Source organism: Photinus pyralis, unplaced genomic scaffold (genome assembly GCF_008802855.1).
Source record: "Photinus pyralis isolate 1611_PpyrPB1 unplaced genomic scaffold, Ppyr1.3 Ppyr1.4_LG2, whole genome shotgun sequence".
NCBI classification, from domain to species: domain Eukaryota; kingdom Metazoa; phylum Arthropoda; class Insecta; order Coleoptera; family Lampyridae; genus Photinus; species Photinus pyralis.
This window is the reverse complement of record NW_022170403.1, coordinates 32,169,840-32,184,531: the sequence shown is the minus strand read 5'-3', so window position 1 is coordinate 32,184,531 and position 14,692 is coordinate 32,169,840. Positions and strand designations below refer to the sequence as shown.

Sequence of the window (14,692 nt, the reverse complement as noted above, 5' to 3'; positions counted from 1 at the left end):
ACATACTTACCCAGAGCCATCAGAAGATCAGGCAGTAGGATAGTCCGGTAGGTGGAATAGGGTCAATGTGAACCTGCATGAAACGAATAGAAGTCTGGGTGAAGTGTACGAATGGTGCGTGGTTGTGTTTACATATGGTAATGTGTTCCATTTCAAAAAATTTACATCCAAATTAAATGACAGATTATTTGAATTTGATTCCCTGCTACTAGATCAGTGATTACACAACATGGATAGAAGAAACAAACCACATTTACCTTTTTCGACATTAAAACAATCTCAATGCATTCAATACAAACAAAAGTTGTATGTAATAGAAGAGAATTAAGCGAGAGATTAAATAAATACAAGAGATTATTGTGAATACATCACATATTTGTATCACCAATATTTCACCTTAAAAACTACGTAAATAAATACACCGCCAAAAACGTAGAGTCAGTCTTTTAAAGCTTCTTGCAATTTCTTTCTGGCCGCGGCGACTCGATCTTCTTGTCTTCGAATATCATCGTCTTGAATATTAACGGCCTGTACAAGAGGTTGCTTAGGATCTAAAAATACGCCAGGATTTTTTTCTAGCGATGTACGAGACCCAGTCTGGCCCGTGATCGGTTGCGCCGAAACATGAAGTGCTGTAGCGACACTTTGAATAATTGTTTCCTCACAAACATTGGGCCCCACCGCTTTCAAACCTTTCGGTAATTCCATCGCCTCAAACTCGACACCGTCAAGATCGCACGCACGCAAACCCTCCAATCGTTTCTCCCATATCAATTGTTTAGGTTTCTCTTGCGATCCGTGTTTAAAGTCGGTTTTTACCCTACCTTCTTGAGTTTTATAGACTGTAACAGGTTGTTTGAAAATTGAAGCCGTTTGTCTGATTGGGGGCACCAGGGATGCATCATTGCGAACACCTCTGCTATAATACATAACGTCCACTTTACCGACGGTGATACCCGTTTTACGTAACATATCCTCTCGATGCCATCGTTTAGGCAATGCCGCACATTCATATTTCGTTTTTTCTATTGTTACACTCATAATTATTACGAACAGCAATGCAATCAACGTAAATTTTCTGTGGTTATAAAAACAGAAATGGCGGAGGCGGAGAAACAATAACAGTGACGTTCTTAAAGTCGATAAGTTAGCAACTCGCTTTTACGTTTTAATACAGCGCGTGTTATAGCGAACTGTAATCCAATTCACTCAACTCAACTGGTTACGGTTTATTTTACGTATGGCGGGAATATGCTTACGTTTCAAAATTCAAATAGCGAAAATCGTTTATTTATCCAAGTTTTCCATTTTTAACAAGCATTATTAAAGAGTTATCACGAATTTAATTTCAAAAACAAGATATAGGCAGCGGCGTAACTATCAGTGGGCAAGTGGAGACAAGACTCGCGAGTCGCGACCTCCGCAGTTTTGGGCATCTCATCTAAGGAACATTATCGTACCTACCCTATTTCATAGAGTAAATCCTCTATGTCTATTGTTATCATAGAATTTTACACCATTCAATTAATTTTCCAAAAACTCAGGAAAATAAATATCATTTCTTTATGTAACGAAATAGCCAATGGAAACAAAAGTTTATTGTGCAAGTGTATAACCACTTTATTTTTAATTTGATAAACCTTCGTTCATTTATTGCTATTTAGTTTTAAGTACCTTCTCAAGCGTATCATCATGGATCTAATAACTTTGATTGAAGTTTTTAGAGTATTTTCAGGAAACAATAAAAGTTGCTAAAGGGTTTACCAATAGGGACGATAGGATTTTAAACGTTTAAGGCGGCTATGTTGGATGCCAAACATTTGACATATGCTGTCAGTTGTCATCAGTAAGGCTTGCCATTTCATCATGAACAAGTTCACGTTGCCTCAACGCTTGGAAATTATCCAAAAACATGCCACACAGCGAACGCTACAATGAACTTATTGCGTCAACAGTTTGGTGAATCGTTGATTTCTCAAAATGGCCCCCACAATTGGCCGCCAAGATCATGCGATTTAACACCATTGGACTTCTTTTTGTGGGGCTATGTGAAGTCAAAGGTTTATGCGAATAAACCCAAGACTCTTGACGAGCTCGAGGCCAACATTCGAGCGACCATAGCTGCCATTCCACCCGATATGATCCACCGAGTCATCGAAAATTGGTCCGATCGGATGAGCCAGTGCAAAAAGAGCCGCGGTGACCATTTGAACGATATTTTGTTTAAATCATAAATGGCATGAAATACAGCATCTAATAAAACCAATCAAACCTAAATTTGACCAAATTGACTGTGTTTTATTTCAATTTAAAATCCTATCGCTCTTATTGGTAAACCCGTTATTATGGGCGCTTCTCTGTACATCCATACGTCCGTGTGAGAACGAGATTTCGGAACTGGAAGGTCGTAAAAAGTACATTGATATCCCGTGTGATAGATATAGGTCCCCATTTAGTGCAACAAGAAATTTCTAATCACTGCGTAATGGTGGCGTAATATGGAAGATTTTTGGTCATTCTCGTTCCGAGTTTGTAAAACTTCTCTCAAGTTATATCCCAAGAACATTTTTGATTTTGGTATCTGATGGAGATCTTTGAACATTAGAAAAATTCAATTGCACTTCTTGGTACCGCAACTAAAATATTATATTATAATTGGTTTTAAATTATTCCAACGGGCAGAACACATGTAATAAAAAAATTATTTCACTAAGGTGGACTTCAGATTCAGACGCCAGCCTTTACAGAGTTGCCACAGAGTCCAGAGTATATCATTTGTGAACTGTTTTTTTAATCCTTTGATTGGAAGAATGACTATTTAACAACTGACCTATTTTTCATATTCTTTTTAAATTTTCGTCTTGTACTAGGTTCCTGAAATTTGATTGTTAAACAAGTTGCATATTTTGAGAAAAATTTGGCTTAACTATGGACAAGGCAAGATTCTTCTTCAAAAGTCCCAAAATGCGCAAAAAGCTCGCTTCCCAATTGTGAAGGGTTATGTTTTAATTACACTAAAAATGTAGTAATAGTACTATTGCTTATAGTTCCAAATTTTATTACAGAATCATCTATAAACAATTCTGTCATCATGGACCGAAATTCTGGTGGCGAGGAAGGGGAAGTGGACGCAACGGATGTTGATGGCTTGGATGAAAGTCGCAAATTGATTCGAGAATTACGTCAAAAAACCAGAGCACAATCACAACAAATTATTGCCTGGAGAAGAGCATATAAATTGCAGGTTGGTACCTACTTACATTACGTAGATATAGTATATAGTAATTTTTGTATTGTATAAAATATTAAAAAAGTATGTATGAACCAAGATAAGGTTGTCTATCATGGGGATCTCCGAAACCATAGAAGATACGACGATGGTCAAATCAGGGAAAAGTTGCGCAATTTAACAGTTACATCATGCTTTAAAAAAACCAGAAATTTCCGATTACTTACTACCAGAAAAACCGAAATTTGCCGATTTGGTTTTTATTTTTTTTTATATTATTTGAACAGATATAAAACAAGATACGTACGAAGAATCGCATACGAATTTCAGTACGGGAATTTTTTGCCACTCGGCTCGCATTCGGTAACCAGACTTGTAATCCGGCTCATATTCAATAGCACTGATCTCTGAACTCGTAGAAATTGATTGGCGAAGGTTTGACATTGCTGTCTGTTTTCGTTCTCGAGTTAGAGGAGGTATAGGCGGACAGACAGACGAACAAAACCATCACATAAGGGGAATTTTATCTTTCGAAAAATTCCTCTAAAAATAAAGATTGTCAACATTGCCACTTTTTGATATTTTTAATACAACGTTTCGTTTCGGACTTTATTTTTTTATAATAATAATAGCCCCGTGTTGGAACATCTATAATGATGACGTTTTACGGGATAAATGGGTATGGACATACTAACCTTGGGTATGGATCACTTAATTTAGCTCGACCCTAACTGGAACGAATTTCAGGGAAGTAGTGTGACAACCACTACGCTCTAAAGTCGCCTATTATTACCTCAGGATGGTCCTTTTGTTTGTTTTTGAACTCCCATCAAACTTGCCTCTCCACCTTGTTGTATCGTTGGATCTGTCCGTGACTTACCTTGTATATTCTTGCCTCTGAAAATTGTGTGCATGCACTGTTTTCTATATTTGAGCGCCGGCTAGCCATATTTGAAATATTTAAGTACCTAAGAGAAATCAGTGTTAATCTTATTATGGGGATGCCTTTATCTACATAAAGCGTTGCTGACTCCCCGCAATCAAATCTGAATATTCCGAATTCCGTCAGTACTGAACTTGCGTTTTACAAAACTATGTCAATCAAGGAATGAAAATGGATTTATTCACATACACACCATTGTATAGGTATACAACGTGTTGCAACGACGACAGGCGGGACATAGGAAATCCCCTGTAAATTTAAAGAAGGTTAATTAACGAGTATTGGCTTCCCTAATTATTTTAGAGGAAAAATGTATTTAGGTTATTTGATACTGTGATTCGGTATAAGATCCTTATTCGCTTGGGTGGAATGACGCAATTCCCCAAAATCATGTAAAACCGCTGTTTCGCATCCAATTGCTTCCCAATATGATGGATTTATGAATATTCTAGGTCACCAACCTGATACAGCTGCTCTATGTTGAATTACAGCGAAATTTTCTTCTGCCCTAGGTGATGAGTTGATGACTCGTACCATTGAATAAAAACACTTTTTATTCAATGCTCGTACACGGTAAAGCTGTTCGCTTCGCTGCCCGTGTGCAAAATAATAATAATAATCTTAGATTCGGAAAATTGTAAATAACAATTACAGAAACGGCAAATCACGAACATACGAACATAACATGTATATGTATACCGGATGGTGCCTAGCGCGACGCAGCATACCTAGGGATTTCAATGGTAATATCTTTATAGTCAATTACTAGCTCCCCTAATTATTTTAGAGCAAAAGTCTAAATATGTTTTTTTTAGAGAAAAAAATAAGGCTTTTCAACACCGTAGAAATCGACAAAATACAAAAGTTCATTTTACAATAAATCAGATATGCCTTGGAATTACCTAAAAAAACGGCGATCACGTTGCAGTATTTGCCTTTGACCTTTATTCAATTTAAATTCATACTTGTTTATAAATTAGCGCTAGCGTTATATACAATATTTTTTTTCTATTTCGGTGCCACAATGATGATTTTGTACAACTGTTTTCGCCTTGTACAAAGACAGTGATTATAGTCGTTTTTTTTTGGTAACTCATCTGCATCTCTTAAGTTGGCAGTTACTAGTTAGTACAAGTAGGTACAATACTTCCATGTTTGAATTTCAAAATGTCAGTCTTACTAAGCTGCCAACCTAAAACTTAACGGCATAAAAAGTGTTCCCAACATAAAACAAGTTAGTTCTAATATTCCTTATAGTTTCTGATAATGATTTTTTTAATTAAATTAAAGCACCGAAATAGAAAAAATAGTATGAAAAACGCGTGTTACAATGCTTTATTGTAATACTCCTATCTTGCGGACACTCGTGGCTACGCTTCGCGTCGCCACTCGTGCCACAAAATAGTCGTATTACAATAGGTCGCATTGTAACACTTGTCTTTCAATATACTGTTACTGAATAGAAAGAATGATTTTGTAATATCTGTTTCGTTCTCTTTTTAAATTGGGGGTGGTTCATTTTTTTAGAGTTTCAGGAGCCGGTGTAAAACGGAGACTTTTTATAAAATGAATGTTGATGTTTTGGAATAGAGATTTTATTTTTATTTCTGGTGTTGTGATCGTGAATATGACTTATACATACTTTGTTATATTTGTGTCGGTTTTTATGAAGCTAAATAAGTAATTTAAAGATACAAGGCAGTGGCATTATTTTATGATGTTTGAAAAAATAAAGTTGTACTGAAAATCTCTCAACGGTGTCTCGTAGAGCTCAAAAAGTGGCAATAAGAAAGTGTTTAATTTTTTTTGTATCTGTTCAAATACCAGAAAAAGATTAAAACGAAATCGGTAAATTAAGGTTTTTCTCGATCTTCGAAAGTAATCGGAATTTTCTGGTTTTCTTTAAAACATGACAATAATTACCTATGCGCATCGTTTCTTTAATTTGACCATTATCGTATCTTCTATGTTTTCGGATATCTCCATGATAGACATCCTTATCTTGGAAACAGCGTAGGTATAGTAGAAATAAGATAAAATCACAGATTATTTAAATCTGTGATAAAATAAATACTTAGTCGAAGTAGGAAAAAACCAAATAGAAGCTAATTCAGTGGGCCATCTATGCGATGTATGCAGGATGGATTATTTGTCGTGCACAGCATTCAACAAAGATTTAGGTTTAGATTATACTGCAATACAGGGTAGTCTGAAGAAATTTTAAATTATATTATACTAGAGGAAGCCATGCGGTCCTAACGTTTTTGAAACGGTTATAGTAGTTTGGGGTGGGGGTGTAGAACTATCACTATGCAGTATGGTTCCATTCCCGTTTTCGTGCAGTTTAGTGTCCATCGTGATAGAACCGTGTGTTTGTTTATGACGCGTTTGTCAAAAATTGCCAATCAATAATGGCGGCGCAAAAAGCGTTTCGAGTTGAACTGTGTTTTGAGGCCATGGGTGCTCCCCAACCATAAACACAATTCTCAAGTGGGTCAGTACAAACTTCGAACAAATGGGAATATCGCATGAAGAGAAAACAGCCCGGAACCGAGCGTGTTCTTACTTGTGTTCGATGGCAGAGACATAAACTTAGGACAATTATAATGCACATTTTCTATTTGTTTAAAACAAGCGCGCGGCGAAAACCATCTTCATGCGCTCTCGTGGTCAATTTCCAAAATTGCAAAATATCTTTTTAGGCTATCATCACAAAAACGTTGATTTTGTGGTCGCTTTTGCGGCCATAAAGTTTAACTTTATTGTACGCTTCTGTCAAACTTTACTTTATTGTACACATCTGTCAAACCTACTTATTTGAAACTGATGTGTGAGAAACAGTAATCTGTTTGATACAAAGCGTCTATCTGGTCTAGCCCCATCAAGGATTGGGCCATCCACGTGCGTTTCTTTCATTTTCGGACTTGTAGGAATGTTTCACACTATTTTGCATAATCACAATGTTCACATTTAAAATTATAGTTTGACGTTTCAATCTTTGCTGCTTGCAGACCTTTTTGAAGTGTAGAACCAAAACATGAGGAAGATGTTATTGCTTACATTATTATACGAAGAATCAGCAGCAATTAACCGAGAACACAAGTAGCTGCCTATACCTACCATCAAAGTAGGTAATCAGGTTTCTAATAATTGTACAGCATGTTAACTATAAGGTCTTGGAAGCCACAGTTACGAAGGATTGCATTATTACAATTTTGTACAACGGAGGAAGTTGCGATTGTACTTTTACTCTCAAACGCCTGCTCTTATATCATATATGACTTAGGGTCGCAACGCTTGCAGCTTCCAAAATTTCATTTGGGGTATCTGAACTGTCGCTATCACCCATTTTGATACGCACAAAACACACGCAAAGATGCTAATTATAATTTATTACATATGACAGGAAATGCTTTGTTTTTAATTGTCTAAGATAACTATGATTTTCAGAAAAAATATGTTTATGAGCAAATTTTTGAATTCTTTTTTGATGATCGCCTAAAAAATGTTGTGTGCACCTTGGCCAAAAGTGATTTGTTAGGCCTAATCTGAATTGCGGCCTCGGCTACCGCCTCGGCCACAAACAGCAGCTTCGGCCAAAAAAGATCACTTTTACGGCCTTGGTACACAAATAACTATTATAGGCAATAACGCCAGGAAAATTTGTTTCCATTTTTCTTTATCAAAAGTTGGCACCCTAACATAACAATAAACGCCGGCGTTACTGTCTAGCTAAAGCATTCACCTTTCGCAGGAGTAGGTATTCAAAATCAAGAGTTTTCGTGCAACGTTACCGGTGTACTGTCCAGCCTTAAGAGTGAGTCGTTCCACAGTGTCATATTGTTAAACGAGACCCATAGAAGTGCCATGTAATTTACTAATACTATTAATGAACGTTAATAAAAAAAATTGTTGTCTTGAAAAACCCATAAGCGCAAACATTTATTTTACAGTCTACGAATCTTTATGACATGGACCTTGAATTATAAATCAACTATACCTACTTTCTTGTAGTCACGAATCTGTGCCCCCGCGTGGTTGTTTTGTAAATAAATTTCCGTACCTATAGGTATGCCGGAACCTTGGCCGGAACACTGCACATAGTACTATAAGTCTGAAAATGATTCACAAACAATGACGCAGTGGCACAGATCTTTGACTACCTACAAGTATAATTCAAATGATTTCAGAACAACCTTTATTGCAGTTTACTTTAAATGATGATTTGATACATTAATTTTGAAGTAAATGAAAAATTTGTTTTAGGAGACCTTAGTCTGGCGTTTGCAACGAGAGAAGGCCGACCAGCTTAAATTTTTATCTTCAAAGTTACTCTTATTTGAATCAAGACTAATTAGAAAACAGAAAGACATATCAACCTTATTAACTCACCGCGAGAGCATTATACATCGTCAACAAAGGATAATAGAGACCATTGTAAATAGATTAGTCGATAATGGCTTAGAGCTCCCTCATCGTGATTTATCAGAACTCGATACAAATTTATTAGACTTGGAGTCATTAAATGATTCTGATAGCGCTGTAGTAATGGAAGATGTCGACTCTGATAGCAATGTGACGCATATTCCCAGGTTTCGTTCTACGAATGCAGAGGGTGTAACGGTGGTTAGGTCTGTGTCGGATGCTATTGATCCCAATTTAAAGTACACTGCCCGTCGATCCAATGGATTTTTGAGACGCCCCGAAATATTGGAAACTGTATATAGCGTTGAAGAGGATGGCGATAACGATACCCAAAGCGAAAACAAAATAGATGCTATGAGAAAGCGGGATGCATTTGCGTCGCAACGTAGTGAAAAAGCAGTTCCGCCCGTTGAAGAACAGTTGGAATTAAATCGAGTAACAGAATGTGGTGAACCTGTTAGAGATTGGGCCTACAACTGTACTATAAAAACAGACGAGACGGAGAAAGTGGCCACCGGAACAAATCAAGTCACAACTTATAATAGGGTCATGTCAAATCACAGATCCGTCACAAAGCCGAAGGATGTGAAATATAAAAGGATAAATAAAGCTAAATCCAAAAGTTTAGAAGAGTTACGAGGGCGTCTGAAAAATTGGGTGGAACAAGGAAGTAAGCTTCCAGGGTTAGCTTTGGAACATAGTCAAAGTTATGCTTAATAGATAATAGATATAGTTTTGATCAATCAAAATTGTAATTTTACATAAAAGTGATCTAAAAATGTTCATGTGGATCAACTAGCTCATATCAAAACTTTTGTTTCCAGATAAGACAGTGTTAACAGTGACTCTGAATATTAATCTGTAAACATACAAAGCAAATAATGAGAATATGCTACATAGTCAACTATTGAATTGTACCAGCTGAACTTTTACTATACCTACTCTATTAACTTTAGCTAGGTACTAAAAATCAGAATAGCCATAACTACCTACTAACGTTATGTTCAAGGATGTTGGAACCTTCTTCAACGGTTACAATTGTGAAGAAGTAATGTTACTGTATTCGTAATAATGTGGATATTGCCAATGGTACCTATATACAAGATTAATATAAAATACATAGCAATTTTAACTTTTGCTGCACCTTGCTAATACTACGGAAGACGATTCATCTCGTAAGCCAGTTTGTCTATGCAGTATAATTTGTTATCCGTAAACAAATATTATAGTAAGCTATTTTATTTTCATGTCAACGTGCTATTTACCTACTCCTGTGGTTATTTAACAGTAGATAAGTTCCCAGTTTGAAATAGCCGTTTTGCTAATGTTTGAGAAAAATAAGAACGCCATCTTCTTTGTAAAGAAACGGTCGGGGCTTCATTATAAAAAAAAACAAATATTGGAATGTTTTCAATGACTGATATGGACTATTTCAAATCCTCATGAGTCTGTTCTTTCCAGTATCTGTATAATCTTATATTAATCACATCACACGCAGCTTAACCTACCTGCAGTAGGTATCATTATTATTTTGATAGACTGTAATAAAGGAGTACATTTTGTTTTGTTCATGATGGATTGTACTATACTATACAGGGTGTTTTTTTGGGAGCTTTAGTTAAAAGTTTCTGGGAAAGTAAAATAGGTAGGATTTTGAAAATTTGTACTTAGGAGTTACTCTGAAGGCCGAATCGATGTAAAATATTTTCAAAATGGCCGCACTTCCGGAAACATCGGAAGTAGATAGTAACTTCGTTATTTTAAATGGCAACCCCTATTTTTTATTGCATTTTTGGATTCTACGTGAAATTTCAGTTATTTTGATACCCATGTGTCGATATCTGCCATTTATGGTTTTTAAGTTATTTTTGACTTTAAGAAAAAAAAATGGCGGATGCAGATGGTACCTTGATAATGGATTACTTGAAAAAGGTTATAGTCATGGCAACCCATTTTTATCAGTGCATAGAGAATGAATAGGGCTTTCTTTTAGTGTACTTAAAAAAAAGTTAAGTTGCGTACAACCGCACCTATGGAGATCCAAATTTAAGAAACTTTAAAGTCTATAAACTCAGTTTTTTTTTAAATGAAATGACCATGTTTTTACTATTGCATGAGATAAGAGAATCGAAATTGGCATATTTTGATATTACATGTTCCTATAGCTATCTTTAACAGTTTCTGATTTATTCCCATTTCATTGAATTGATCTCGGAATTGATGCCATTTTTTTTTCGCATTTTCTTTTTAGTAGTTGGCCATGATTTTATAACAATCGAATTTTAAACAAATCAAGGAATGGATTCTTTAATACCACTGATTCTAGTTCTAGTCTAAATAATTCTTTAATAAATAACTCATTTAATAAGGATATAGGACAGAAAATTTTTGAAAAATCTAAACAGAGTCGTTCAACTGAATTTCTTAAACAACGTATAAGTCTGGAAATTAAGAGAGGTAACGCGATATCTGTTCTAGCAACAATTCCATACCAAAAATGTTTCAACAAAGTTTTTTATATTTTGCATTGAATTTATTTTGTTAATCTTGCATTTGCAATTCAATTCATTTTCTTAAATATTCTCTTGTAGGGCTTTGTATCACTTGTGCTTCAACGGTTTGTAGTGCATTAGGGGTACAAAATTTCCAAAATTCATACAATTTCGTTCTAGTTTTCGAATGAATGTACGGAAAGCACGCGCCGCGATTCTGCCCATTTCACCATAAATAACAATTAAATTCCAAAATAGGTGAAACCACTGCGAGTCGTTTTTCGATTTTTGAAAAACTTATGTTAACCTATAACAGTGGGTGATGGATTAGTGTCACTAGATTTGTTTAAAATTCAATTGTTATAGAATCATGGCCGACTACTAAAAAGAAAATCCTAAAAAATAGTGTCAATTCAATAAAATGGGAATAAGTCAGAAACTGTTAAAGATAGCTATAGGAACATGTATTGTCAAAATATGCCAATTTCGATTCTCTATCTCATGGAATAGTAAGAACATGGTCATTCCATTTAAAAAAACTGAGTTTTTAGTCTTTGAAGTTTCATAAATTTGGATATCCATAGGGGCGGTCGTACGCAACTTAACTTTTTTTAAGTGCACTAAAAGAAAGCCCTATTCATTCTCTATGCACTGATAAAAATAGGTTGCCATGACTACAACCGTTTGCAAGTAATCAATTATCAAGGTACCATCTGCATCCGCCATTTTTTTTCTTAAAGTCAAAATAACCATAAATGGTAGATATCGACATATGGGTATCAAAAGAAGTGAAATTTCACGTAGAATCCAAAAAAGCAATAAAAAAATAGGGGTTGCCATTTAAAATAACGAAGTTACTATCTACTTCCCGTGTTTCCGGAAGCGCGGCCATTTTGAAAATATTTTACATCGATTCGGCCTTCAGAGTAACTCCTAAGTACAAATTTTCAAAAACCTACCTATTTTACTTTCCCAGAAACTTTTAACTAAAGCTCCCAAAAAAACACCCTGTATAGGTAAGTATTGAATAATATGGTTTTCGTGTCTAATGACTACATTTGAAAAAAAGTATTAAATATTTCAACTTAGTTAAGCCCGTACCTATTGCCACTAATTGAGGATAATACCTACTAATTTCAGCATAGCTTTATAGATAGAAGATTTTCATTTTATTTGAGAAGCCACGTACTCGGAAAAATTTTGTCTTTCTAATCAAGTATGTAGGTATAGGTATACCTACCATACCTACCTAAAATTGTAGCTAGACATATTCAAGCGTCTTGGCCAACTACTTAAATAGGATCGTATCGATATTTACTGTCAATTGATGAGTTCTGCTTTTGTTACACAAATGTTTTAGTGCAACGTTAACTGTTTTAAACAATTTGTTTGGTAATTAATTGAAACAGGATAGGTGGTACCTACTTTATGAATATTACTTTGTGGAAGACTGTTAACTGTTAGCAAGCATTGAACGATACAGATTAAAAGTTTGGAATTCCTAATCACTGATCTGCACAGTTACGCTGAAAATACTATAGGTTTAACCTTTGGTTTAACTTTATAGTATTTGTCACACACTCTACTAAATTATGCAGGAATTAAAAGTTCTCAAGACAATGGCAAAAAGTAGACATTAGCGGTAGATACCTAGAAAGGCTAGTACCTACAAAGGTACCTATGAAATACTTTCTTACTCAAATGTGAATGGTAGGTACTAAATTATTTTTTTTAATAATAAATATTTGAGATCTTTAAATTGCACGACTGTACATTACAATTTAAGATAATCCATTCACACTTTCTAGTGCCATGGCATAAGCCTATTAAATTTGTACCTACGTATATTTAAGTACATTGGGATTAATTTAGTATCACTCAGTAGCAGACGTTACCAAACCAAGGATGCTTTGCAAAAATTGTCAATTTCACTGTTAGCAATTCGAAAATTCCTTAAATGTTCCTATATCTCTTTGTTTATTTCACATTAAATATTTGATTGTACATACTAGGTAAATAAGTAATTTATGTTTGATAACTATAACATATTCATGTAAAATGCTAAATGATGATTATTATGCCAATCGTTATAACATGGGCTTCTTCAAAACAGTAAAAAAGATGATATCTATTATACAGTGAGTTTTTTTTAAATGCGGACATAGGAGTTTACATGCAATGTAATTTCCCTATGTTCGATTTTAAAAAAAACACATCAATCTATGAGGTGTGTGCGGTTCACATTCCCAAATCGCGCAACTTGTGTGACTATGAACAGCAACTCTATAGTCTTTATGATCAAGAGCACTCGGTAAGATTTTTTTAAAGAAGCCATGTGAGGCCATAGCAACTTTAAGATACATTTTTCTTAAACTTACGATAACTTGAACTTACAGGCCACGCACTGACACCACAACTCATTGTGAACCAACCTTCAATTATTTGTAGGTCATGTGCACCTGGTATTCTACTAATTTGATCTATTCAATACATAAATGAAGAAAATAAGAAAATAAATACCGAAAACAATTACAATAAATGTCCGAAGTGTCCTCCATGACATTCTAAGCAATAACCTAACCGATTTCGTAATGAAATTGGACGGCGGTATTTTTAAAAATTTGACAGCTGTCAATTGTACCTACTACTCATTTGAACTACTCAATAGATTGATGTGTTTTTTTAAAAATCGAACATAGGGAAATTACATTGCATGCAAACTCCTATGTTCGCATTTGAAAAAAATGCACTGTATACCTACCTAAAATTAGAGAAGTGTAGGTATCTTATAAACAAAAACTACAGGTAGGTACATTGCAGCCACAAAAGCTGTCCTGTTCTGCGTACCCATATGAGGACCCTGTTTATCCACATTCGGTTTGCTGATTGATTTTAGTCACCTCAAGTTGTATATAAGAAATGTGATATGAGACATAAATTGGTTTTTTAGTTCCTTTATACGTAACATGTTCAATAATACTTATATATTTACTAAATAAGCTGTGGAATACCTTTATAGCATAGGTACATTATGAAAATTTGTGTATATAACTATTAAACATGCTATAGGGATATTATCACATGATTCTCTTACAAACCCATAAACGTATCTGTTAGGTAAATATATTATTACTTATTCTGTCGCATATAGCTGTAATCCTTTAATACATAAACTGCCTTTATAAATATGCGGAATATAGAGTACATAATTTATTTATAATTAAAATTCTTGTAAAGAAATAAAATGTGACAATCAGAACAGTCATCGTTAAAAAATAAAACTTGTATAGAATAAGCCTTTGAATTTTTCTATTATGTATCTAGGTATACAGGGTAGTAATAGGGCAGCATAGGGATTTCAATGGTAATGGTAATTTCTTTATAGTCAATTACTAGCTCCCCTAATTATTTTAGAGCAAAAGTCTAAATACGTTTTTTTAGAGAAAAAAATACTGCATCTGTTGATACTTTTAGTTATAATGTTCCATTTTTAAAACCGTAGAAATCGACAAAATAAAAAATTACATTTTTATAAATCAGTGATGCTTTGGAATCTTTTAACAAACTACAAGCGCATCGCATCTAAGTTATCGTTGTTTGACG

At 34.7% G+C, this 14,692-nt stretch overlaps 2 protein-coding genes across 4 annotated transcripts; one reads left to right on the top strand and one right to left on the bottom strand.

The window, feature by feature from the left end:
• Positions 1-283: 283 nt before the first annotated feature.
• LOC116163588 (methyl-CpG-binding domain protein 3) lies at positions 284-1,140 on the bottom strand. Its single transcript, XM_031477598.1, has one exon. The coding sequence runs from the start codon at positions 1,039-1,041 to the stop codon at positions 439-441; it is 603 nt and encodes a 200-aa protein (XP_031333458.1). The 5' UTR covers positions 1,042-1,140; the 3' UTR covers positions 284-438.
• Positions 1,141-3,064: 1,924 nt separating this feature from the next.
• Positions 3,065-10,233, top strand: LOC116164681. 3 transcript variants are annotated; one of them, XR_004143971.1, is made up of 4 exons: positions 3,065-3,244; positions 8,439-9,267; positions 9,422-9,557; positions 9,607-10,233. XR_004143971.1 is itself a non-coding variant. In XM_031478878.1 (3 exons), the coding sequence occupies exons 1-3, from the start codon at positions 3,092-3,094 to the stop codon at positions 9,460-9,462; spliced, it is 1,023 nt and encodes a 340-aa protein (XP_031334738.1). In that variant the 5' UTR covers positions 3,065-3,091; the 3' UTR covers positions 9,463-10,233. The 3 variants fall into 3 exon arrangements, 2 of the variants coding, with proteins under 2 accessions (XP_031334738.1, XP_031334737.1); XM_031478878.1 differs by having other exon boundaries at positions 9,422-10,233; XM_031478877.1 differs by lacking the exons at positions 9,422-9,557; positions 9,607-10,233 and having other exon boundaries at positions 8,439-9,388.
• Positions 10,234-14,692: the final 4,459 nt, after the last annotated feature.

Bases quoted from the DNA above. Each gene is read 5' to 3' on its own strand.
- LOC116164681 (XM_031478877.1), top strand. From the start codon at position 3,092: ATGGACCGAAATTCTGGTGGCGAGGAAGGGGAAGTGGACGCAACGGAT. The intron at 3,245-8,438 runs GTTGGTACCTAC...AATTTGTTTTAG, and splicing joins GAAGAGCATATAAATTGCAG to GAGACCTTAGTCTGGCGTTT.
- LOC116163588 (XM_031477598.1), bottom strand. From the start codon at position 1,041: ATGAGTGTAACAATAGAAAAAACGAAATATGAATGTGCGGCATTGCCT.